At 40.6% G+C, this 27,946-nt stretch overlaps 3 protein-coding genes across 4 annotated transcripts; 2 read left to right on the forward strand and 1 right to left on the reverse strand.

Moving 5' to 3' along the window:
- Window positions 1–1,986: 1,986 nt before the first annotated feature.
- LOC134437601 (hemoglobin subunit beta-like) lies at window positions 1,987–26,573 on the reverse strand. The gene is made up of 4 exons (XM_063187089.1): window positions 26,510–26,573; window positions 2,639–2,834; window positions 2,305–2,527; window positions 1,987–2,214 (listed from the first exon to the last, which is right to left on the reverse strand). Exons 2-4 carry the CDS (start codon window positions 2,728–2,730, stop codon window positions 2,083–2,085), a joined length of 447 nt encoding a protein of 148 aa, XP_063043159.1. The 5' UTR covers window positions 2,731–2,834; window positions 26,510–26,573; the 3' UTR covers window positions 1,987–2,082.
- si:ch211-5k11.8 (Hemoglobin subunit alpha-like) lies at window positions 3,677–4,592 on the forward strand. Its single transcript, XM_063187096.1, has 3 exons — window positions 3,677–3,824; window positions 4,032–4,239; window positions 4,372–4,592. The coding sequence occupies exons 1-3, from the start codon at window positions 3,730–3,732 to the stop codon at window positions 4,498–4,500; spliced, it is 432 nt and encodes a 143-aa protein (XP_063043166.1). The 5' UTR covers window positions 3,677–3,729; the 3' UTR covers window positions 4,501–4,592.
- hbbe1.1 (hemoglobin beta embryonic-1.1) lies at window positions 7,137–21,128 on the forward strand. 2 transcript variants are annotated; one of them, XM_063187063.1, is made up of 3 exons: window positions 7,137–7,491; window positions 20,501–20,723; window positions 20,885–21,128. In XM_063187063.1, exons 1-3 carry the CDS (start codon window positions 7,457–7,459, stop codon window positions 21,011–21,013), a joined length of 387 nt encoding a protein of 128 aa, XP_063043133.1. In that variant the 5' UTR covers window positions 7,137–7,456; the 3' UTR covers window positions 21,014–21,128. The 2 variants fall into 2 exon arrangements, with proteins under 2 accessions (XP_063043133.1, XP_063043132.1); XM_063187062.1 differs by lacking the exon at window positions 7,137–7,491 and adding an exon at window positions 20,160–20,299.
- Window positions 26,574–27,946: the final 1,373 nt, after the last annotated feature.

The raw sequence follows: 27,946 nt of genomic DNA on the forward strand, positions 1-27,946 counted from the left end.
AAAGAGAGAGGGAAAAATACTGTATAAGCATTATAGATAGTCAACAAAAAAAGATGATTTAAATATCTATTTTTTTAAATGGTACTGTTGGTGCAGTTCCAGCATTCACCCTGTCTGGATTTCACCCTGCCTGTTTTCACCCTTGGCACAATAGGTAGATCTATATATTTAGGGCCTAGGCCATTTAGTGACTTATAGACCCTCAGAAGAGTTTTAAACTCAATTCTTAATCTCACTGGTAGTCATGCCCTGGAGTGAAGAACTGGAGTAATATATTTTCTTTGTTTTGGTTAGAATTCTAGCAGCAGCATTTTGGATTAGTTGCACATGCCTGAGTGACTTTTGGGAAAATCTGTCTGTCAGCAGGACGACTCAAAAAGTTCTTCCCGGATTTTGATGAAATGAGAGATGGAAATGACAAAATAGGGAGTCAAATGTTCTATCAAACAGCTTCCTTGGGGGAGGTCTGCACGCCGCTCGGAGTGCATTTCTAGTTATGTTTTTGATGTCAGCATTGAAACAGAGTATGTCCAACATCACACCAAGGTTTTTGACACAATACTTTTAAGTGATTTGGATTCGAAGTCAGTACAGAGTTTCTGTCTTCCATCCTTGAAACCAAAAGCAATTATTTCAGTCCTGTCTTTATTCAGCTGAATAATTAGCTATTAACATTTTCAAGGCATAAGCACCATGACTCAATGGGGCTACAGTCATTTGTATAGCTCATCCGTATACATAGGCCTACAGCATGGTCAATGTTCGTTCACTGACTTCAGAACTATGATAAGGTGAAAGAGAAGGCCAGAGAAATTATGTCAGATTACATTTGCCTGGCAAAAAATGGAAAATGAAATTTAGGAGTGTCTACGAGTTCGTGTGGCTACATACAGGGCTTGGCTTGACATCGACGATAGGCCTACTCACTTTTGTTCACCGGCCACCGTGGCTATAGTGATTTTCAAGAGAAAAGAAATGAACTAGACCTTCAAATTTAAAATGAGCAGATTATTCAAAAGAATGCACAAGAGTCGAAATTGAAGTTATGCTGAGATTGGCGTGCCCAGGACAATATAAGCACTGTTCAATATTCTTCAAGAAATAAATGTTAAGGTGATTGATATTAAGGTAAATGTGCATTGATTTGAAGCAGGGTGTCTACGCAATGAGGACAATAAACCTGCCTGAATCGGATTTCGGAAAAAGCCAAAGTGCCAGACCTCTTTTTGTTTTACCCGCACCCACTATACGGGAACTTGAACTTTTGCATAGCTCTACATTTTAATGGAATCAATTCTTTGGGGTGCCTAGATTTCTGCGCATGCCTATTTTTGTTTAAGTGCACCAAAATAGTTTCTGTTCGACCAAATAAAAGAATTTCAAGGATTTCACTTCCAATAGCCTAAGGCAAGCCCATAACATAAGTAGGCTATGTTCGAGTGAAGTTGCTACTCTAAAAGCTCAAGGTTAATGTGCTGATTTTCTACAGGGCTGTCCAAACTGTGCATACAGTTCACAGGGCTATTCCAAGGGGCCTTGGGCAAAAAGGGAATTAGGACCAATTTCAACAGAGATATACTGACTCAAAGTGAGAAAATAAATCCCTTATTAAATAGGCCTAGCCAAAAATATGTGAATGGTTTGAAAGCATAATCAGCCTGACCCCTTTCGCCATTCTTCTCTTGGATAAAATATGTTTGGTTGTCAAATTTGGAAATATTTCAGCATGGGAGCCTTTTTGGTGGAGATATTCTATTGCTCTGCTATCACTGAATTCAGACCACCAGGCTTCATGCTGAAGACAACAACAAGGCACTTTCTTGCACTTCTCGTCTTCTTCTCTCTCTAACGAGTTAAGTTATGGCAGATAAACCATTTCAAAACAGTGCATGGATTTCCACCCTACATTAATAGGCTACGTTATAACACTTAGGCCTAACTGTGTGGTAGGCATAGCCTATGTTTGAATAAAATGAAGAAGATGGGTGCTTTTGAAGAATGTATATTTTATTGTTTCATCTTGAGAGAACACAGCGCAAAGCTATGAAGTTGTTATTTCTCTCTCAATGGCTTGGAGCATGTCTAGTGGTACTGCCTGCCGAGAGCAGAGACAACAACGGACAGGAATTTCTGCCAGGCTTCCTGGGCTTCGGCGGGGAAGCCAGCTGGGCCGAATTTCATGGCCACAACCACAGTGATGCAGTCAGCCAGAACCTAAAGGAAGAGACCATCACATAAGCATTAATCCATGTCGTTGCGCTGAAAACGGACTGCACGCATGAAAAAGACAATCTGACAACTAACCTTGAAATTATCGGGATCCACGTGAAGTTTCTCAGAGTGCATGACACTGAGCTCCTTGTAGGTGTTCTTGATGTCATCCAGGTTCTTCACGGCTCTGTCAAGTCCGTTCATCACGGTCTTTCCGTGCCCTGCCACCTTGGCGTTACCCATGATGGCAGCTGCATCGGAAAGGTTTCCGAAGGTGGCGAAGTATCTCTGTGTCCATGGGTACACGATCAGAGCTCTGTAAGACAATACATACATGGCTTGACGCTTTCCAACAGGTTACTGCGCTGAAAGAGACACTCAGAGTGGGAGAAAGCGGGGTGGGGTATGGAGAAGTGGAGTCGGCTACCTGGCCAGGGCTTGTGGTCCGATCTCGTCGGGGTTGATTTTTCCCCACAGGCCGGCGATGGCGGCGCGCTCAGCATCTGTCCAGTCAACCATATTGACGTCTGAGGGTTTCTTGAAGTGTGTAAGGTGTCTCTGAAGATGAACGCTTGTGGGATGGGATGCTTGATTTGGGATTTAAAAGAGCTCCTGGCTCCACCCTAAATGCAGAAAAGGGAATCTGATTGGTTTTCTCTCGTCTGAGTACCCAGCCGACGTGACTTCTTCAAAGATGGGAAACGGGCCAAATATGTTTTGCGTGTTGTCTTGGAAGTATATCAAACGTGAATAAGCAGTTTTTGATTCCTACGTTAATAAGGAGAGTAATTTCGAAGCAATATCGTGCGAGAAAGGGATTAAAAAGACCAAACTCCAAAATCTGAGCCTGGCCTATCTTATCTCGCTTAAAATCAGTTTGAGACTTAGGCTATGGACTTTAATTTTACAAGTCTTGAACTTTACCAGTGATGCAAAATCCTTTACCACTGCAGTTGTTTTCACACATTAAAAATACAAACACAATTTATTCTCAAAACGAATAGCCTAAGCACAAATGTGTTTCCCTTGACATCAATCAGTCATGGATAGCCTACGAATAATGCCACACTCTTTGCTTTTACCCTTCTCAGCTTCTTTCAGAACCATTTCTCCAAAAAGGCTATGTATAGGCTATTTTACCGTAGCCTAATTAATAACTGGGAAAGAAGACCGAGATTAGAAAAATACAAACCATTTAATGCTAAATACAAGTGCATGCTAATTGTATAGAACTTGACTGAAGATTTAGCATACTTTAATTGGTTGACATAGCATATTGAAGCCGACAAATTTGGCATTAGTGAAGTTATCGAAAACGCGCATAAACGTGTTATCTGAATTAAAACAGTTTATTGGCAAAATGTCACATTAGATGACGCAGGAATAGGTGTGTCAAGTCACGCACGCCAAAGGAGCGGTTTGTAGGGTGTGACCACATATCTGACTAGTATAAATACAGTCTAACGTTTGCCTTCCTTCATCGTTTAACTGAAAAGTGAACATCACTCCGAAGACGAAATGAGTCTCTCAGCAAAAGACAAGGCCACCGTCAAGGCCGTGTGGGGAAAGATCTCCTCTAAGGCCGATGACATCGGAGCCGAAGCTCTTGGCAGGTAGGCTTAATGCACGTTGCTTCTCTGAATATATGCAATGTATCGTTTATTTGTTAATTTGCAACTAGAGCGATTATTGCTAAAACGTTTAAGTCACCCATAGGGCCTATATCATGTCAGATGTTGGCTAGGCATATGACTAACATAATTGTATCTGCAAAATGTACAGAGGCTACATGTTTACACCATCTTCCCATTTCTTTTTAGGATGCTGGTCGTCTACCCTCAGACCAAGACCTACTTTTCCCACTGGGGATCCACCGCCCCTGGCTCTGCACCTGTCAAGAAGCACGGAAAGACCATCATGGGTGCCGTCGGAGACGCCGTGGGCAAAATCGATGACCTGACCGGTGGCCTGGCCGCTCTCAGTGAGCTGCATGCATTCAAGCTCCGGATTGATCCTGCCAACTTCAAGGTGTGTTTTAGACGACATAAGCCTTGCCTGCCCAATGTCACTCAAACTATAAATACTTTGAAGATTATTTGTTGTAAGGTAAACATCTTCATTGTCCAACTCTCTGCTAATTCCATCTGTCATCATTCACAGATCTTGGCTCACTGCGTCATCGTGGTCATTGCTGCAATGTTCCCTGCAGACTTCACCCCTGAGGTTCAGCTGTCTTTGGACAAGTTCTTCCAAAACCTGGCCCTGGCCCTGGCCGAGAAGTACCGCTAAACTGCCGGGCCGTGTTGCGCCAAGAAATGCGCTCACACACATGCTCTGTTAAAATATCAGACGATGTCAAATAAACAACACAACAATCACAATATTGGTGCTGTCATTTGTCAGTTAGACAGTCTAAAAAAGGCTTTCTGAACTCCCATGGGCCTATACCGCAATTTCTTACATTTTTTCACTGAAAAGCAAAACTAATCTGCAGCAGATCGACCTGGACGCCTATGTTGTTGCTTTTTTTCAACGTCTTTAAATCAGCCCTATTTAGTCCTTTTATATTGCAGTGTATTAAATGTCTTCAACAATCATTCATTTACTATTTGCATAGCCAGGCTACAAACAGCTTCCATTTTATTTCACTGTTGTTACATAACTAATACACAGTAAACATGCAGTGTTAGAAACAGTGGCGGTTCTAGACCAAAATTGCCAGGGGGGCCGAGGTTGGCTAAATGTGTTTTAGGGGGGCACATTTAATGAAAAAAAAGCAGCTTCAATAATCTATTTTATATAGCCCAGACTACCGCACTGTATTGAGGCTTCGAGAGGGAGGTTTACTAATGTTCAGGGCTCTAAATTAACGCCAACATACCAAATGCGGGTGAAAATACACTAGCCAAATTGGCTGGTAGCGCGCGCCCGACTGAACGTTAAACAGCTGCCCGCACAGATCTGTAGCTGCCGTCTGATGAAAGTTAAAACGTCGACTACATTACCCATGAACATTAGTCCTACCGTCATGATGTAGCCCACACCCATTGGCTGACCGTTAATCACAATAACGCAGCCTCGCATCCATTGGCTGCGTGTTTGATGCCAGCGCTGGAACTAGTGTGGATAAAATATTTTCAATGAGCGGACTAGCACGTATCACTTCGGTTCTGTAGGTTTTGGTCGGGTGAAAAAGAATGTGGCAGTGGTTAAAGCAAGGTTATGTGTCGGTGAATGCAAGTAATAGAAGCGTAACTGTAGGGACGGTGAAATGGAGTATTGGTGGAGCGAAAACCGTGTGAGTGGAGGAACAGGACAGCTGTCTGTCAAAATAGTGTCGTTGCCGTCAGAAGCCATCTGATATTTGTGAGGTCCTCGCAACTACAAACGATGGAGTTGTACCGTTATACCTATTGTATATTATATTTGGATATTCAAGTAAAAAATATTGAACGTTGCCTGTTAAGTACAGGGGCCGCAACAGGAGCCGCAACAGAAGCAATTCTAGAGGGGCCGTGGGCCGCCCTGGCCCCTGTTCTAGAGCAGCCTATACCTAAGAGAGTTGATTTAACATCTTCTATGGCAGGGATGGGCAACTGGAGGCCTGTGGGCCACATGCGGCCCACCTCCTCATTCAGTGCGGCCATTACACAAAAACAGAAGGGTCATTTCACATGAAATCAGACACTTTGGGACCCGACCAACACAGATTTCAATCATACATGGTGCGCCTGTTTAGTAGCAAGGTAGCACCCCAGAACTGCATTTGTGTGAATCTGACACCAATATTAAGGGAGAAACAGACTAGCAAAGGTTTACATATGAGGGTAGGACACTATACATTCAGCCTTGATTATATCAGTCAGTGTAAGTCACAAAAATACAACAACCCTCAGAATATGAATTATGATAAATTGAAAAATTAAAAATTGAATATCAAAAAAACTTAAATTTTAAAATGGCCAGTTCCTTGTCTAAACGTAGCCTGCAATGTCATGAACAACACCTGAAATGCTGGTGCTTGATTCTTTATTCATTTCAGAGATAATGGGACTCAACAATATGGCATCATACAGATCACCTAATAATAATATGGTAATACCATAGCAATATCACATAACAGCATGTCTATCAGAATATGTGAAGGATGGAAGGATGGAAGTTGGAAGGATGCAGGAAGTTCAGTTTCACCTCTCCAGAGCTCGGCATACATTCCTCAACAAATGCTAGCAACCAGTTTCCATCATATACAGCTACAACATACCCTTTGATGCTTGAACATTAAAAAAATAATTTACTGAGCTTATTCTTTCAACCCTGCCTTCTCTAAATGCTGGAAATGGTCTAGCTTCCACTGTGTCCATTGACAATGATGATGCTGTGCAGTTTTTGAGTATCTGGAATAGGGACCGACGAGGGTGCAGGGCCCACCGGGAAAATGCCCATTATACTAGATGGCCAGTCCAGTCCTGTCCCTGACACTACTCTATTACTACTTCATTACAACTCATTTCAACCTTTATGTCCCATTATCTCTGAAATGAATAAAGAACCATACACCCCATTTTCAGGTGTTGTTTATGATCTTACAGGCTATGTTTAGACAAGAAACCGTCCATTTTAAAATATACGTTTTTTTGATGTTCAATTTTTAATTTTTCAAGGTATCATAATTCACATTCTGACAGAACACTGCACCATACGGTTCCATGTACAGCAATACAAATAGGCAAAGTTACAAAAGTGACACACAGACATAAATGTACTAAAGTGTTGAATTAAAGGGCTTTCAGGTAGGATTAAAAGTTTAATTAATCACGGTCCTGAGTCAGCCGATGCTTATGCGAGTCATTAGTAAGTGAACGATGTGTAATGAAAGGGTTAATTTAGGTGCATTGGAAATAGTACAGCACACTAACACATCCACACCACATGGGGGCACTGACTACCTTTTGCGGCTCTGAGCCTTTAAGTAGTAGTGGAAGCCATTTTGGATGAGAGGCGGGATAGTCATTTGGAAAGCAGAGCCCTGGAGAGAGACTGAGCTCGCATGCTCTGCGTGGGGCTGGCATTGGAGCTAGCTTGCTCAGGGTTTCAGGGACTGGCTTTGGGAATATGTGGAAAGTTTATGGATGTATGGACCTTTGGGATTTTATGTATTTACGTGGGGTTTCCCCTACAACTGTGACCATCGGAGGAGAGCCAGCTGGGGAAAAGGCTCGGAAGACAGAGTTGTCCGACACCGATGTCAATGCTTGCATTCACCCAGGGTCGCAGAAGGTAAGCTTGGTTGCCCTTACACAGCATCCAGACATTTAGTTTCTGACTACCACGTTTGCTGCATACATCCTTAGAGTCAGGTAAGTTCAGTGTAGGGTTCCTTTTTAGTAGGTTATACCGGTAACTTCATTATAGATGGCTCTCGCGACCACTTCCACAGTCCGCTGTCAGAAAACCCCACATGCAACTTTTGACAGCGCAGTCCGAAGGAGTGTCGTGGGAAACACTTTTCATTTGAAAACATCGCTTTACATACCGTATTCAGATTTGTATCAACTGCTGGCATTCCGTGATGAAAAACAGTCTCACAGCGAGTTTATTTGAACAGCATTTTTTCATTACGGTGTAGATTTTGAGACATGCATGCCACGGGGACCGCACAAACGACGTCATCCTACCTTGTGCCTTGTGTATACAAGGAACAGTGGAAAAAAAGTATCTTAGCACTAACTCTAACTAATGAGTGAAGAGCAATGCACAGCCCAATACACAAGTGGTCATGCATTGCTCAAGATGACAACAAGATGAAGTTTTACAAGCTCAAAGTCATATGCAGATGTTTTGGACAGCTGTGGTGCTAGAAAGAAAACTTGTGTCACATGTGTGATAGTTTGATTTTAATTTTGGTTTGCTGTGTTTTTATTCAGAGTGGCTTTGCAGTGTTTTGTTTGTTTTTGTTACTTCACGCAAACATATTAAAATCAAACTATCACACATGTGACACTTGCACCTGGGGATTGAGCTTAAGGACAAGTCCACTATTTTACACGTAAACTTGCATTGTCTGCTATACACGCAGGAATAGCAGACAATGCAATCCTTGCTAAAACACATTAAACTTTTGAGAGCTGAGAACTGAACCATGTTTTTTAGTTACTCACTCATAGTTTACTCACGGTTTTTTGAGCATGGTTTGTGACTATGGTTTAACCATTGATTGACTATAGTTCAATTATTCAACCATGGTTTGACTATGATTTGGCCATGGTTTAACTATTTTAATCGTAGTTTAACTATGGATTTACCATCGTTTAACTACGCAAAAATGAACCATTCCATGGTTAATAGTTATTCTTTACATTACAGTGAGCTTGTGCTTTTTTTTATCCGAAGCGACTCACAGGCTATGTGTTACAGTCCCTGGATCAATGTTAGGTGCTTTGCTCAAGGGCACTTCAGCCATGGATGGAGGTCTACGGAATGGTGAGGGCAGGATTCGAACTTGCAATCCTGTGATCTCGAGTCCAACTCCCTAGCCATTACACCACAGCTACTCACATGTAGTTATTCAGAGGTTTCGTGTTTTAAAACCATGGTTCGGGACTATGGTTTAACCATGCACCCCTTCCCCCCACCATGGTTTTTTAAAAAAGGGCTTTTTGGGTGGGCAACCATGGTTTTAAAAAAATATATTGTTTGAGGGGGAACCATGGTTTATGGCAAAGAGTAGGCTATACTAGGGTTAAACCACAAGTTAAACCATAGTCACAAACCATGGTTGTAATGGTTACACTAAAAAACATGATTAACTCTAATCCATGGTAATTCTATGATAAAACCATGAGAGTAGAACCATGGTTAATCTTTGTAAGGGCTACTACTATGACAGTTACTGTACTAGAACTATGGTTGGTTGACAGAACTTAGAATCACCATGAGATGTGGTAGTAAAACCATGGTTACTGCATTACAACCATGGTCGATTTTTGAAAAAAAAACAAAAACAAACACAGTAATACCATTGTAAGTCATAGTGCAATCATGGTAGGTTCAGAGTACTTAGAGTAACCATGATATACATTACATTACATTATTATTACCTATGGTAGAACACACCATGGTAGAACCATGACAATCATAGTAATACCATAATAAACCATGGTCCATTTTCGTAAGGGATATTATGATGTGAAAGAAATCGACATATTTAAAAAGGAGAAAAACGAAAAAAGACAAAGATAAAATAGCAAGGAAAAAAAGGGGGGTGGATGGGTTTAGATAAATAAAAATAAAATAAAAAATCACAAAAATGTGATAAAATCTGTATAGGATCGCACATTCACTCCACTTTCACTTTCACACGTTGCAGTGATTTTTGTGTGAGCCGGCAGAGTGAGCATATAGCCTATAGGAACACATCTGACCACTTAGTAAGATTATCATCTTAGTAAACAAAAGTTGAATGTGTTTTAGTAATGATTGTTCCTGTGATCCTATTGAGCCATTGCAGGGTTGGAGGTAGAGTACATTTTAGTAGTTTACTTCCAGAATGTATGTGACACATCAATGTCTAGGCTAAGTATTCATTATGACTGGGATAATTACACTTTTCATACATAATAAGGTGGATCTCCTCCATGTCTACCATTTTGAATTCCTAGAAAATACTAGCCTATTTAGCTGCAAAACGTTAGTGTACTTTGGTCGGACCTGTCATGCATAATTACTTTATTACTTAGTTAACGTTCATGAAAAGATCAAATGTTGGAATGGGAAGCACAGTTGCATTGCCTCCCAATCCTACATACTCTAACTTAAACTGTTAAATCAATCTTTGTCAAAGTCAATCTTTGTCCTCCCATCCTTTCCCGTCAACCCCCCCTTTCCTGCCCCCAGTCAATCAGCACAGACAAAGTCTTTGGAGACATTCTCCCACTCAAAATACCGATTTGCAAATGAGAGAGAGTGGCCTTGAATTATGTATTTGCAAGATATTGGGGGGGGGGGGGCTTTGTTCTTAACAGGACTGTGAAGGACAGACAGGACATGGGTGGGGAGAGAGACGGGGACGGATCAGCAAATGATCTGGGCCAGAATCGAACCCAGGACGTCAGCATGTCTAGTGCCCTACCGTTAGAGCCATAGGGCCAATGGTGGCTGTTTTCTAACATGGAGGGAAAGAGTATCAAGAAGAACATCCAGAAAATAACAGAATAATTTAATTGATTTGTATTTCATTGAGGGAGATAAGCGTTTAACTGTTTTAGCCAAAGAAGACAAAGTACTTAGTGGCAAAGCCCTTGTTCTCTAGCACAGAGATATCAGGATTTTTTTTAGTTGATGAAAATGTTTGTTCATATATATTGGAAGGGATTTTTGTTCACTTTTCTTTGCAGATCCCCTTTGAATCATTACAATTTTGTGACTGTAGCTTGGCAAATGGGAGCTTCAGTTCCCTCCATAGGATTACTATAGGGTGAATGTTTGGAGACTGTCTATACATGACCTTAATGTACTTCTTCTTGAGCCACTCCTTCCGATACTTTGGCTGTATGTTGTGGATTATTGTCATGTTTGAAAACCCATCCATGACCATGACCCACCTTCAGTCTAGTGGTGGAGGGAAGGAGGTTGGCAGTTAGGATTGTACGATACAGGGGCTGCAGGTGCGCAGCACGCCTCCCACATTTGGGCTTGGATGCACATGGGGACCCCGGTTCGAGTCCGGCCAGTGTCATTCCCCACATCTCTCTCCTGCTCATTTCCTGTCTCCTCTCACACTGTCCTGTCATAATAAAGGCCCAAAAAGCCCCTGAAACATACTTTAAAAAAGATTTTACGATACATATCTCCCTCCATCCATTTGTTAGAGATGTGAAGATGCCCTGGCCCCTGTGCCTTGGCCAGACAAACACCTTCAAAACATAATGTTATACACAGGAGTGTTCTTGGGATCATAGGCTGCACTTCTCTTCCTCAAAACACACTGAGTTGCGTTAACACCAGACAGCTGGATTTTGGTTTCATCGGACTACAGCACCTCCCAATCATATCCTAAACCAGTTGGATGTTTATTGGCAAACCTCAGGTGGGCCTGCACACGTTGCTTCTGAAGCCAGGGGTACCATACGTGCACGGTAGGATTTAATCCTATGTGGCATGTTAGTCTTAGTGAGGTCGCTGCCTCCTCCCATGCAGTTCAAGGATGCTTTCTCTCTGTTATAATGATTATTGAATCCCCACAAGGTCAAATCTTGTATGGAACCCGAGATAGTGCAATTAATGGTTATTCTGTGTTTCTTAAATTTAGGAAGAAATGCACCAACAGTTTTATACAGTTTCTTGCTTGAGGTTTTGGAGTCATTTCAGCCTTGTTCTGGTCTAACATCTTGTTCCTCACATCATTTTACAGCTGGTCTCATCAGAGACAAACCGACTAAGGATAAGGGTCGCTGGAACACAAAGACAAACAAATTTGTTTTAGATGGTGTCAAATATGTGTAGTGGTAACCAAGTAAGTAGTACAAAGATAAGTAGGCGAGTACATCTATGCAAAAAAAAGACCTAACCCCAAAAAAATTGATACAAAAGGTTTTTCAACTGATTATGTTACCTCTAAGTGTCCTTAATAACATACTAAAAATCTAGGAAAATCTGACTTCAGGAAAGGTGTCATTTTCAAGATCAAAGTTTTTAAAAATAAAGGTAAATTGGCATGAACTAACATGTTTTCAGGATCTGTTTGTTTGGAGTGCTGTTTGGGTGGATAAAGACACTACTGTTATGATAATATCCATGTGCTGTTTGTCAGGGCACATCATCAGTAATGAATCATGGTGTCACTAGGTACGTATTTTGGGTCTTTCAGCAGCTGAACTGAATAGACAGGAGCCACTACATGTGTAAGTAGAGGGCAAGGTGAAACGGTTGGTACTGGAGACAGACAATGTCCTGAAAGGACATAGGGCTTTAGCATAACTTTCGGGTGAGCCAGAGTAGGGCCTGTTGTAGCTTCATAGGCAAGGGTCAGGGCCTTGTATTCAATTAGGGCATGAAAAAGAGGACATGACTGGGAAACTGAGGCTATGTGGTCAGAGAATGATAGATGGTCATCAACAATGACACCTAGATTTCTTGTGGCCTTATTTGAGGCAACAGTAGCAGAATCCATATTGAGCTCGATATCATGGCAAACTAAATCTTTGGCTGGGATCACCAGCAGTGCATTTGGGCGAGGCTCAACTGAAGGTTGCATTCCTTCATACTTGTGGATAGTTCAGAGAGGCAAGCGGAAATGTGTGTGACCGTGGAGTCATCTGGCACAAAGTAACTGCTTCATCGGTGTAACAGTAGTATGAGAAGCTGTGAGAACAGATACCATGGCCCAGTGATGTGGTGTACATGGCAAATAGGAGTCCCAGCACCAGCCCTTAGGCAGCTCTGTGGAGAGGCTATGATTTGAGGACAGCTGACCTTGCCCTTGATACATGCTAAGAATGATACCACCAGACTCAAAGAATGTCTGGAATAACTTGAGACACATAAAACGCAATTATTTATCTAAGAGAGATGTTAAATAATCATGTTTTGAAAAAAAATGCTAGCTGGTGAGTCTGCACAAAGATTTGTAGATTTACTACAAAACAAAAAGAGATGTCCATAATCTCTTGTGGAGATATCTTCTGGCTTACTAGAAACAAAATAAAAGACTAATTTTGAGCTTGGCTTTTTCAGATTTTGAGGTTTTGCATTTTGAAATTTAATGCATATTTAATTAGATATAGTCCAATTACCATATTAAAACATAACATTTCAGAAAACTTGCAATACATTTTTTTCTCACAAATATGTGAGTAATCACCGGTTTAAGTTTCATGGTGATATCGGCAAGCTACATTTTTTGGCCTATTCACCTGGAGTGTCTCTTGACCCTTATAATAAGCCTATGGCAGCCATGTTGAAAAAACTCATTTCCCAAAGTCAGATTTTACTAGATTTTTAGTATGTCATTTAGCAGGTCCAATAGTAATAGAATCCATAAAAAAACCTTTTGTATCAATTTTTTTGGGGTTAAACCCTAAATGTACTCGCCTAAAGTGCCCAATGCTTACAGTGAAGCATGATAGTGGGACTGATATGGTTTTGGGATAGATGGATGCAGTCAACATTGGAAAGCAGAATTTCACCAAAAGAAACAGGCATTTTTCTATGGGATTTTAACATAGGGATGTGCTTTTGCATGTTGTCCTAAATGTTGCTATTCACTCTGCAGGTCATGGTATTACTTATTTTGTGATTTCACAAAAATGAAAAAATAGGTAATTTTTTAATATATATAATTGGGCTTTTTATACCTTTACTTTTGACATGACATTAGAGGAGAGACAGGAAAGGAGTGGGAAGAGAGAGACGGGGAAGGATTGGCAAATGACCCGCGCCGGAATTGACCCAGGTCGCCAGCGTAGTAACCCAGTGCCCAACCGTTATGCCACGGCAGGGCCAAACATTTTTTGCGTTTTTAGCGTTACATTTTGTTAAGAGATATCTCAAACTCTCTAGCGCCACCAACAGGAAAACGGTAACTTTTGAACCGTAGGTCCGATATTCAAAAACTTTGTATCCCTAGAATCATTGGGCCAAGACGAATCCAATGAGCCCTCTGCCGTCATTTTCCGCCAGAATAATTTCTAAGCCATTTTGAATTTTGTACAAAAAAACAACTATAAAAATGGTGCCCCGCCCACAATCTTTGTCCGATTGTCACACAAATGTTATCAGGGCATCTTCGGACTGAGATGCATCTACCCTGAAAGTTCGGGACCAATTGGTTGAACCCGTCTTCAAACAGGAGCCAATCAAAGTTGATGGTGAAGACGCCAAACAGGAAGTCAGCTCATATCTCAGCAATGCCTACTCGTATCACAACAGAAATCGATACATTATCTTCACTGATTTTCTTCCATATTGGCCCCTGGGGGGCGCTAAAATTAGGGAAAATGTGTTTTGGCCCCGTATTTTGCCCCTGTTTACACTGTATAGTCAGTTAGTCAGTGGGTCAAGACCCTAAAAAAAAAACTTTTTTGTGAAAAGTATGCAACCACACTAGAAGTTATAAGCATGGACTAAGGTTTCAGAATCACTCGGTTGACAACATGAAACTTGACATTTAAGGTCACATTTGAAAGGCAAAAGGTATGGTCAAATAACAGTTCTTTTTTTTTGGTAGCTCATATTTTGGCAATACCTTGACGGATCAAAACACAAATGATTACACATGATCTGCACTACCCGCAGAGGACGCATACCGAATATGGTGCAAATTGGTCTCTGGGACGCACTACAATTAGCGGCAATGCATTTTGGCCAATATTGTATGTCAAACAGGAACTTACCTCATATTTAGATAACATGGTAAACTGTCTGTTATGTATGAATGAAGGGCAACACATACATGAAGGACAACGCATGCAAGGAGGGCAACGAATGCATGACGGGCAAGCATATTCCAGCATTTCTGTGAGGAAACGCAATCTAGTTATCACTCTCCTCGCCTCACTTTTGAGATGGTTTAAATATAGGTGTCTGGCTGCTGGACACCTGCCCAAAATGGGCTAATTGAAGCAATGTCAGGTCTAAAGTACAACTCATGTCAGGAGGGGTACTTGTGTCAGGTGGGGTATTCTTCTCCAAAACTTTAATGCAAAGTTGCTTCACCCAAAGACAATTTTTGCCTGAAAACAAAAGAGCCCAGTTTCTGGAGATGACAATGATGTTAGAGCTTTGGTGGGGAAATTGTTAAGTAAGCCAATAAGCTTTTTGATTTGTAATTTATATTATTTGCATTTTAATGAGGTATTAATTGTATTTGATAATCCACACACTGATGATTGTATTCCATACTGTTTGTGTACTTGTTTTCAAACAATATCAAAAAGATTTCTATGTGACCTAAATTGACTGTTATAATGGACAACGAGAGAGACAGAAAATGAGAGGAGAGATAGAGACCGGGAAGGATCAGGAAACAACCTTGGGTCGGAATCAAACACAGGTCCCCAGCATATATGATGTACTGACTAGTCCAGCAATAGTCAGTAATAATAATTTCACTGTGTGTGTGTGTGTGTGTGTGTGTGTGTGTGTGTGTGTGTGTGTGTGTGTGTGTGTGTGTGTGTGTGTGTGTGTGTGTGTGTTACAGGCAGGGGCGTAGCAGCAAATTTTGGGCCCTATGTACAATCAACTCCAATGGACCCCCCAAGCCATATATTTCCATAATGTGGACTGTGTGTGGGCCCCTTACATGGGGCCCTGGTGACTCAGTCACACTTATTCCCCCTGAACGACACCCCTGGTTACAGGCATAAATGATGTAGACTAGAGGAAATGAGAACCAAACGCTGCTTTGGTACATGTCTGCCACCTGCTGGTATGAAATGGTGGCTTATAAACTGATGCAACATCAGCTTGTCTGTCTGTCTTGTCTACAGTGTGTGTAGCTTGTGTGTCTCTGGGTATGCTTTGACTGTCTCTTTCCATGAACACATAGGAATGATTGTAAATGTCCGTTAGCAGGCAAATTAGACATGGGCCAATTCAAATCAAATGTTCAAATTATCAAAATCAAATTAACAGTGGGTAAATTACAAAGTAATGATGGTAGTTTGGAAAAAAAGCCCAAATAAGACGAACAAATGGGATAACCATCACAATATCACAAAAGTAAAATACAGGCCCGCCTCAACTTGTGGTTAACATAACGTTCTACACAAGTCAGGTCTACTAGGCCTATATACGCACGCTAGTCTACACAAGCCCAAGCCTCAGTGGGTGGACTACAAATTCAACTGGATCAAACGTAAGCTCCAAGCGCCACCTGGTGTCCCACTTATTCAATTCGATTTAAATCACCCGTCAAATGTCTCATTATGAGGATCACAAAAGGCTAATTACAGTATTTGTCAATTGGTTTTGTACATTTCTCGAATCTCTCTCGCAATTTGCAAAACATAATATTAATTCTCAAAACAGCTTTAACAAATGGCAAAACACCGTGGATGACCTGCAAAACCGAGTCTCTTGCTCAAAACCCAAGTTTTTTTTGTCAATGAACGTATCAGTGCCAGCAGAATGGTTAGTCATTGTGTCATAGTGTGGTCCGTGTATGGACAAGCTAGTCAAATTGATTTGTCATGTTGTCAATTGAATAGTACACTCTTGAGGATCTTTTCTGAAGCAAAATGTTGTTTAGATTGGATGGGAAATGTTGTAAATTCGACTTTATATTATATTGATCAGATAAGACTGTCCTAGATATACATTTAGACTATAACCTACAGTGGTGCTCATATGTTTACATACCCCAGCAGAATATACGCTTTCTCTACGATTTCTCAAAAAATATGAAAGATTACACAAAACCTTTTTTTTTCACTCATTGCTAGTGACTGGCTTAAGACATTTATTAGCAATCTTCTGTGTTTACTCTTTCAAAAGCATGATCACAACCCAAACTACCCAAATGACCCTGTTCAAAAGTTTACATACCCTAGTTTCTGATGCTGAATATGGCCCTGTTTAACATCAAGGACCGCTCTAAATTGTTTGTGGTAGTTGTGGATAAGGCTCTTAATTTTCTCAGATGACAAAACAGCACATTCTTCCTGGCAGAATGGTTGTTTCCTATAATATCTTTGGGTGTCTTGCTGGAACCTCACATTTGAGGTTTCCCCTGAGTGGCTCAATGATGTTGAGATCAGGAGAGTGAGATGGTCGCTCAAAAACCTTCATTTTATTCTTTCTGAAGCTAATGACGGGTTGATTTGGCTTTCTGTGTCGAAATATTGTCATGTTGGCACTGTTGGAATTTCAATTCAGAAATGCAATATGAGGGGGTTTGGTTGGAATCAAGCCATTGGGCAAGGGAATCATTGCATTGCCATGATAATTGCAAGGGATATTGTTCAGGAGGCATAGGACAACCAAAAAATAACTTCAGGTGAAATATAGGACAACATGAAAAAATGTTTTAAACTGTACAGCAAAGAGGCACTTGAGGAAAGATGGGCTGTTGGGGGTTGCCAGGAGAAAGCCATTACTACAAAAATGTAAACATGTTATTTTGCATATGATACACCAAATAACATAGTGAGAAGCATCAGAATGCATGTGACAAAGTCATTTGGAAAAATGAGATCAATATGGAACTTTTTTCAGCCACTATTAACAGTATCATTTGGAGAACAGTCAATGGAGCCTATGATGAAAGTTACACCATCCCTTCTGTGAAACATGGTCATGAACCACTGATGTCATGGGGACATTTGAGTTACAAATGCACTATACTTTTGGTCCATACTAGCAGAATGATGAATACATTGCCCTGTGAAAAATACTGGAGGAAACTTGCCTTGACACTGCACATGGTCCATTGTTTGGACATGCCAACATGACAATATTTCAACACAAAAAGCCAAATCAACTCATCATTAGCTTCGGAAAGAATAAAATGAAGTTTTTGAGCGACTGTCTCACTCTCCTGATCTCAACATCATTGAGCCATTCAGGGGAAATCTCAAGGGGAAATCTGTGAGGTTCCAGCAAGACACCCAAAAATATTATAGGAAACAACCATTCTGCCAGGAAGAATGTGCTGTTTTGTCATCTGAGAACATTAAGAGCCTTATCCACAACTACCACAAACAATTTAGAGCGGTCCTTGATGTTAAACAGGGCCATATTCAGCATCAGAAACTAGGGTATGTAAACTTTTGAACAGGGTCATTTGGGTAGTTTGGGTTGTGATCATGCTTTCGAAAGAGTAAACACAGAATATTGCTAATAAATATCTTAAGCCAGTCACTAGCAATGAGTGAAAAAAAAGGTTTTGTGTAATCCGTCATATTCTGTGAGAAATTGCCCAGAAAGCGTATATTCTGCTGGGGTATGTAAACATATGAGCACCACTGTATTTATTGACAGGTTTTCTCATTGCAAAATAGGAAAAATAGCAAACTCTGGTTGAAAATAGCAAACTCTGGCACTCTACCATCCCTTTTTACTTGTCTTGCAAGCCCATGTGAAAAAAATCTAGAACTGTAAAGCAAAATAAATTTGAAACAATACACTGATACTGTATAAAGTGCACTTACTGTCTTGTGAAATTTTAGGGAAATATTGTAATTTTGCGTGGAGCGTAATTATAAAGGGCACATGAGGCATAGAGTAATATAATGCAGTACAGTGCCTATTGTTGTATTGCATGCCTGTTTTCTCTATCCCTTCCATTGCCTTTGATTAGAGAGAGTCAATATTTACCTGTGAGCAATTTACCAATTCAGATCACATTTATAGATAAAAATCCAATGGAAATTATACAGTGCTTATCACATTATGACAGCTTGGTAAATCATTTTGCATGTCAAGACTTAAACTATGATATAGGGCCTAAATATTTGGGGGGGGGCGGGTGAGATAGTTTCATGCATTCAGTGACAAAGCTTTTTGACTGATATGACAAAAGCAATTGATAATGTACTAAATCACTGAGAATTGTGCACAGCCATGGCATGGTGGACGAGAGCATTTGCTTTCTGCCGAAAACAATGAGAAACTGATTTGACCATGTGCAGAGGTAACACCAGGAAGTCACAATTGAACAAAGACTTTTGAGAATCATTATTCTGTTGTGAGAAATGTACAAAACTAATTGAGAAAAACTGTAATGCCACACAATGTGCGGCAAGGCACACCACAAAATGTCAGCACTTCTTCAATATTGTCATGGCATGACGCATAGGGCACAATACTTATACAAAACCGTCCGTTATTCTTTCGAATAATTTTCTATTCTGTTGTTACCGTCAAGGCCGGCCTACTAGTGTAAAATAATGACTACATACTGCAATTTAGGACATGATTTCCATAATGATAGAACCACAACAGCACTAATTAACTAGGAAAAAGCGATGGAACTGAAGATTTTAAACCGGACACACAGAACGTCAAGAAATGTTTAGGTTATCATCCACCGATTTTGTTGAACAGCTTGCCAGTCTAATTATTTTTCTTCAGTAGACAGTATTGCCAGTAGATGGCAGCAGAACACCAAAAAGCGCTGCGCTCCACCGCGTTCCACTGCGCGCTGCGCACCGAGCAGCTGTCCGAGTGGCTGCTAGCGCAAAACATTTTGATTTATTATTAGGCGACAACGATTACTTTTACATTTAGAACAATTCTTGCCAGCCAAGGCAATGCCTCTATGGTTAACCCTTTTCTTATTTTTTTTCTCTGAAATTTTAAGATTCAAAGAAAATGAATAGGCCAACAACGTGTTTTCATCATGACAATTCACAATTAGGCTGTTTAATGCACGAATATTTTATTATTATTTTATTGTGTTGTAGGGCATTATATTATATTATATTATATTATATTATATTATATTATATTATATTATATTATATTAACAGGTGCACCATGTGTACGCGTGTCATCGACTGGACCATTCCATTTTTCCAAACATTGAGTTACTGCTTAGCCTGTCACGTTTTGGTGGTTCAATGTTATCAAGCAAAAGTCATGCAAAATTCAGTGCGGCAAAGCATTGTTTTAGGATTATTCGAATTTTACAATGGCATAGGGGTCAGTAGGGATGGTGATGATTGCATATCGTAGGGCATGTACTTTCTAAATATTTTCCATCATTAACAAATATGTCTAGCTTGAACGTGTCACTTTGGCAGCTTGCCACAACGTTATTCCCTAAAAATGCAACTCTTAACCTATAGATGGTGTACACTGACAGATAACATTACATATCAGTGTGGCATCTTTGTGCCGTTCAAAAAAACTGCCCACAAATATTACGCCCAATCGCTTCTCTGCTGGGAGGAGTAACCTGAAGTGGACTATTTAAGAGTCACCAACTCGCCTGCCATGTACAGGTCTGATTGCCCTTACATCAAGTTCTCGCTAGACTCTCGATACAAACCACAAACATGGTTGCGTGGACTGATTTCGAACGCAACACCATTCAGACCATCTTTGCCAACATGGACTATGATGTCGTGGGTCCCAAGGCCTTGGCCAGGTTAGACACTTTACTGGAACGGCACACAATCCATTGTGTTACCGTTTGCTTTGGAAATAAGATGGTTTGAACATGGTCATGGACCAAGACCGTGGCTTTGTCATCAAATGTTAAATTGTTTAAATAGAATAATTGTAATGAAGAAAAACAGCATAGTGCATCATGATTCTAACATTATTATTATTTTTGTCTCCCTACCAGGTGTCTTGTGGTGTACCCATGGACACAGAGGTACTTCGGCAAGTTTGGAAACCTCTACAACGCCGCAGCCATCATGGGTAACCCCATGGTGGCCAAGCACGGCATCACCGTGCTGCACGGGTTGGACAGGGCCGTGAAGAACATGGATGACATCAAGAACACCTACGCTGAACTGAGCGTGCTGCACTCCGAATCACTGCACGTGGATCCCGACAACTTCAGGGTACGTTCCCAACCCCTGCGCGCGTCCTCAGATGATGACACAGACACTAGCTCTAGCTACTCATGGCAAAAATACCAAATTACTGACACTAAAATACAATTTCGTGGGAAATCCCAAATGCATTTTTTGTGATCATTTCAATTGCCTCTCTATTTCTCTAGCTCTTGGCTGACTGCCTGTCCGTTGTCGTGGCCGCTCAAATGGGCGCTGGCTTCACCCCAGAGGTCCAGGCCGCTTTCCAGAAGTTCCTGGCTGTCGTGGTGAACTCCCTGTGCAGACAGTACCACTAGAGACTCCAGCTAAGCTTTACCACCAAAGGCGAAGAGCATGCCCTTTACCACCATGACGTGTCTGCTGTGTCTTCAATGAACAAGATCTTGAAGCAATAAAAGGGTTGTCAAATGACGTGGTGATGTGGTCTCTACTGACTCTGATTGGTTCATCAACTAGGCCTAACTAAGGTAGCAGAAGAAGCATTAGATCAATAAAAAGTCTTTTTACACATCTTGTATGCTGTGGAGTGCTGTCACAATGACAATGGGAGTAGGGGTTTCACAGGTGGACTTTCACTTTTTTCACAACCAAAATGTGACATAATTAGGCTACATTATAGAAACATCAATTAATTATGTCATGGTTGTCAGACATCTTCGGCTACATAAGCTTCTCTGGTTTACCACTGAAAATCAGTTTATACCAAATGAAAAAAATGTGAATGGGCATTACATTTTTAACTACTAATATTACACTGAATCTTCATTTAAAATAGAAATAGAAATGGAAATCCTTATATTGTCATTATACTAAGTGGCCCTACAATGATATTTAAGCCTCCATACAAGGTGCAGTAGTATAAATTAATCACTAATAGAGGTACCAGGCAGTGCAGTCTTTAGTGAACACAGTCCTTGATAGATGAACACAGTCCTTAGTGCAAAAAAGATGACCAAGTGACTGAGGGATCTATTGCAGGACTGGTGAAGGCAGTATTGTCTTTTAGTGTTCTTCACAAATGTGTAAGTAAACAACCAACCAGAATAAAATAGCTCTGAATAGCATCCATTTATGTACCTCTAAAATTAAGATAAAACGAGCACACACACATTCATCACATCATAGTATGTCTGCGTCGCATCTAATGAATGCACACTTGGTCTAGAGATGGATCAAATATACACAAATATTTTAGAGCCACATGAATAGCAACAAGGTGACATGCAGTAAGAGATCTGTTTATGAGAGTGGAATAGAATAGTGAAGATATAACAGTAGCCTATAATGCACTAATACAACTAGCCTGTGAAATCCCATGCTGTCTTGCACAATCGTTCCGATCTGAAAGACACTTGTGAGATTTTTTTTTGCCCTGATGGTGACTGATTGTAGTCGAAACGCGTAGGCGTTATCCATTAAAATAAAGGATTTTTAACTTTTTTCACTAAGATCAGTGTGCCTCAGATCATTCAGACTACCACTTCCAACAAGGCACCTTCTGTTTGGACCTTCACATTTTGGAGATAGTCACAAGCCAAGTTACTGAAGTTATCATGTCCTTTCTGAAGAGCACCTGATTCTTTTACAAACAATTGACCCAACGCAGCACTCTCCCTTTCCTCTTTTTTAAACTTGTGAGATTGTCTGGAGTTCAACAGGCAATAATAAAATGGAAAAAATGTACTACATGCTAGGAGAGACATATGAATATTTCGGGTATGCAGACCAGACAGAAATACAACAGACCACAGACTTGAGCTGAGGTGGTGAGCAGCACACTAGGATCATCAGCACACATGCTAGACTCCAAGTCATTTCAAGTAAAGGTGAACATACATACATACATACATGGGTGGGAGACGTGACGCCTTGTTTTTTCGTAACATTGGTTAAAAACCTACAAAACTGTTATTTTCCTTTCAAAAACAAATGTCAATGAAAGAAGATGTGGTACATTATGTTTCATATTAGTCTTAGATGAGAAGAAACATTTTTGTTAAGATTTATGTAAAGGTTTATATGTCAAATTTCCTGCAGTGTGACTGTAACATTAATGAAACAATATATAATAATATATATATATAAATTAACCAACAACATTTTGAATAATGTATGAAGCATTTGGCATGATTGCATAAATCTTAACTTTAGATTAAGATATGTGAATGTGGAAAAAACTCAAGACAGTAATATTAACTACAAGTTCAATTTCGTAACACAAATTGCGTCCTGTGGGGTGACATGTATGTCAATGTTTGTGAATGGGCAGCTGCAAGGCCAACTACAAGGGTCTTAAAGACTGGCTCCTAACCAGTCAGTACCTCAGTTATTGGAGAGTGCTGTGGAAGTTTAAGGTGACTCTTAACCTCTTAATTTGTCTTCATATTGCAATCTTTCTGTCACGCAATGCTTAGGTTCATTTTATGGTGTCCTGTGGTGTGACTGCTCTTATAGGAGGAAAACAAGTTTTTTTTATTAATGAAAACACATATTAAGATTAAACACAATATCATTATCAAGTTAGCACGAGCTCAGATGTCAGTCATGTATACAAAAGGATTAAAATGGCCATAATGCAGTGAATTCCCTGTGGTGTGACTCCATTTTCCTGCGGTGTGACATGCCTATGCTATGTGTTGATGCAGGACACATTTTCCCAAAAATGACAAAAATAAGGTGAAATTCCACAGACCACTAAGTGCTTTATTTCTTCCAATTTTTATCCATAGTTTTTTTCAGGTATTTGAGAAACTTTTTTTTTTTTTTTGCGTTACGCCCTTAAACATCAACAACCCACATACGTACATACAAGGACTCTCAGATGAAGGTTTATGGTGGGTGAATAATACTGCTATAATAATATATATAAATATATAATACATCAAATATATAAAAATAATACTGCCATTATAACAATAATGCTGTTGCCTTGCAAACTTCTACTGTAAAAAAACCCTACTTGATTCTTTTTTGACTGTCCCTGACGGCACAAGAAAAATCTGCAACAATAACAAATTTGCAATCCCTTTCTCTCCACTGCCCCATGTTAACATCATGCATTTCCATTTCTGTCTTGACTCTTTCATTCCTCTCTACAATGTCCTTTAGATATCTTTTTGGCCTTTTTGACTTTATTTATAACAGGACCGTGAAGGTGGCGACAGGAAGCGAATGGGGAGAGAGAGACAGGGAAGGGTCGGTAAAGAACCCGGGCCGGGAATCGAACCCGGGTCAGCCGCATGGTAGACGATTGCCCTACTGGTCGGCCATGGCAGGGCCTCTACTCTGTCCTTTCATTCTGCCACGGTCCTTCTATCCCTCTCTGCCCCAACTCCACATCACATCCCTCGACTAGTCAGGGGCCCCATTCCCTCGACTAGTCAGGGGCATATTAACTCATTTCACTAATTTTACTATTATTGGCCCATCACTGCTACTTGTCCTGTCTTGCACTTTGATGTCAGTCTGTAAATGTCAGTCCTGTGTATGTCTATGTCCTTTCATGGTATAGAGAGAGAAACATAATTTCAATGTCCTTGTATGACCTGTGCATATGAAGAAACTGACAATAAAAACTGACTTGACTTGACTTGACTTCATTTGTTTAGTATAAGGACAGCATCTAATTACAGTATCAACAACACACGATACCATTGGGCTGATGATGTTGGAAGCAAAAGCCTCCTCTGGGACAGAGGGGTCACGTAAAAAAAGGGAAAAACTGCCACATATCCTTCTAAGACACTTCCACGGAATTTGTGCTGCAATCGTAGGCGTGCTCAAACTCAAGGATAGTTGCGTGTCCAATAAAAGTAATCAGAAAAGACTACACCATGGTGCTTTCATATTTTAGTAAAGAGAATAAGAAAGAGAGAGAGAGAGAGAGCAGCCTTTTTTATTATATCTATTCACTGGATGTCTGACCTTCCTGTGTGGGTTCTTATTATTATATTAGGCTATGGTAAGTTGGTTGAAGGCTGGGTGAAGTTTGTGGCAAGGTTTGCATCGAAACTTGTGCTCTGCGTCTGGGGACACAGTACAGAACACATTGGTATATTTAGCACTTATCATCTGCATCCTCCTAAAGATTGCTTTATCTTTTTGGCCCATAGCCTTTCTGCCCTCCTTTCCCGTCGGGTTTGTGACGTAAGCACACAAGTTCTTACTGATAGACTCAGCCCTGGGGAACTTGAGGTGGGGGAAAGGGGTGTGGGGGAGTGGGGATGATATAGTTAACCTACTGGGATGACTCTTGTTTGTTGACATGTTTGAAAACACCTTTGAGAACTTAAACTGTCACTTGCCTGAGAACTGTTGAATCTCAAGTGAGCATGATACACCATTACACACACAAAGCACATGATCAATCAACATCAGATCCATCCATTGGCGTCAATGTTTTCACAATGTTGTTAGCATTAACAAACACACAATTTCTAGTCAGACTTTTGAGTGCTGGGAAAGCATGAAAATGACTGGGTGTGTGATGTAAAGAAAAAGTCACATAATGTTACCATGCGTTTTTTAAGGTTCACAATACCTGCTTAGGAAAACTGCTTATTTCTTTTCATCCTTCGAATGCAGGCAGTTACTGAATCCATGTTCATGTAAAAGGCCGATATTTCAAGATGGCTGGGCTGACCCAAAATTACAACAAACGTTACTAACATTTAATTCATTAAGCATAAGGAATGAATGGTGAGGGTCTCTCCATCTCTTTCTCACGGTCAGTAATCAGTCATGAACAAACTTTGAAGGTATAGTAAGAACACACAGCAAACCGCCCTACCGTGGCCTAAAGGTAGGGCACTGGGTTACTATACAGGTGACCGGGGATTGATTCCGGCCCGGGTCATTTGCCAGTCCTTTCCCATCTCTCTCTCCCCACTCGTTTACTGTCTCTTTTTCACTGTCCTCACAATATAAAGGCACAAAATCCCTAATCCCTAAAAAAATCTTTAAAAAAGAACACACAGCAGCCATCTCACCATTAGGTCATGACTAGGGTCACGAGCATGCTGAAGTTCATGGAGGAAGCATGTCTGTGTTTCAGCTTCTGTGATTCTCACGGTCGAGGACAGCAGAATCAAGAAAAATCGGGCTTCTTCCCTAGAAATAGTCCCGTTTGTCTTGATGCTGCAGTTCATATTTACACCAAATTCACATAATTACTATTAATGGCCTGGAAGAGTTTGAAAAGCCTTTTGTCATCAAATCATGTCAGTATGTCATGTAGTAAGTCATGTAGTAAGGCCATATTGAAATAGACTTGACAGGAGTTTTGAAATGCACAACACTGATAAGCAGGAGAAATCATAGACCCATGTAAGCAATTAGGAAATGATTTGTTTTATCAGCCCATAGAGCAATATTGAGAAGCCAATGTAAAAAGGCGTAATACACTGTGCTATATGAGTATCAGTAAAACTGGTTATCATAGGAGGAGCTGGTTGGGGTGGAGCCACTGTTACATTCAGATAACAGCAGCCTTCCTGGGCCTGAAATGTTACACTTGCCTCAGTCCATTCATGTCAGGCCTCTTGGCAAGTTTAAGAGATCACAATTGTATAGCCAACATCTAATTACACCTAATTGTGTGTGAGTGTTGTCACATCAGGGATAGTGACTTTTGGTGCTTTCGATAAGATAGCTTAGCGAGGGGGCGACTTTGGGTGACATTTTAGGAACTGCACCCAAGCAACTGCTACACTGTAGGCCTAATATTTGGGCCAACTACAAATTAACCCAAATGTCGGTGACAATGACACAGTGACCATAATGAAAGCACTCACCCATCACACAATGATGCTCAGAATCAGGTGACCAAGATGAGAGTTCCAAACGTTGCACGAGCCTCTGCTACCAAAATGAGAGATGCACGAGTCGAAGGTCAAAGTAGGCCAAACGCAAAGCACGCGTTTGCCTCGACTGGACCAACTCGGCGTAGGTGGCCTATCGGAAATCATAATGGATATACCACCGTCCTCTAAAACACAAACAATTTGATCAAGATTACATTGTTATTAACAGAATTGCAGTCCGAGTCAACCTGGATGAGGAAGTGGAATCTCGCACGCGGAATACGATTAGTTGGGTCAGGTGGGCTGCCGTGCATGGTCCCCGAAATTTCTACCAGTTTCTGGTGGGTACCCAATGACGAGGATGTCGTCCGGACAGTTATTTACCTGTCACGTTATTCATTGTTTTATAGAATATCAGAAACACTGATAGCCTAGGCCTACATATTAGATGTTAATGCTTTTCCTGTCACGTTAAAGTTTTATAGAATGTCAGAAACACGGATAGCTAACTATTTTAGATGTTTTTGCTGTCTGCAACTCCTCGGTTCGACGTTTTAAACATATTCGAACTTTCCTGCAAAGTGGTAGGCTACAACTCAACTGAATCTGAATAGGAGCTACGCGTTGCATTTCCAAAAAAGAGAGGATGGAGAATAAGGAACCGAACTAATGAATGAAAATTATGGTGTCCCTAGACACCGAAACAAGCTGTAGATGCGAGCATCCCTTATCTCTCTGCCCAAGCACTCCGTGTCAAAGCAATGCGAAAATACAAACTGCTGTTGATAAGTACTGTAAATAAGGACGAAGACACTCAAAAATCCTTTTCCTTCTAATCGAAGTATGGTGGTAAGCGTAGGCTGCTCTTTATTAGTTTTTCGTATAAGGCAGTCGACACTATCCCATGCCAAGTCACTGGATAGGATCTGCCCGATTTGCGACTATTTGCTGTCACAATTTGTGTTGTGCATATTACCCTTATTATATGCATCCCGTTTAATTAGGACTAATTTCTGCAGTTTATATGTTACAGTTGCAGGGAAATATGTTCTGGTTCTAAAGGTGCAGCTATTGTGGTCAACTGCTTGTGGCAGACACAAAAGATGGCTTCTTGATTTGGGCATTGCACTATTTCGCACCGAAACAATGAAGATGTGTGCAAATGTTTATTCTTCTGTAATATGCAGGTTTGATCAAGTTAGCCTCATTCAAACATTGGACAAATATGGTCTCAATCAGGAATAACGTGTTTGTATATGGATCTGGATCTTGTATAGGCCCCTATGGGATCTGAGGATTGCATCACAATAGTGTACAGGTTGTCTTGGTCAAGAATGGTTTGGAAAGTATGCCCTATATAATCTTTTCTGTGTCATTATTTTTCAGATTCGTCAAATATATGGTTTACATATATCCAGAATTTTCTTG

This window comes from Engraulis encrasicolus, chromosome 2, assembly GCF_034702125.1.
Source record: "Engraulis encrasicolus isolate BLACKSEA-1 chromosome 2, IST_EnEncr_1.0, whole genome shotgun sequence".
NCBI lineage: Eukaryota > Metazoa > Chordata > Actinopteri > Clupeiformes > Engraulidae > Engraulis > Engraulis encrasicolus.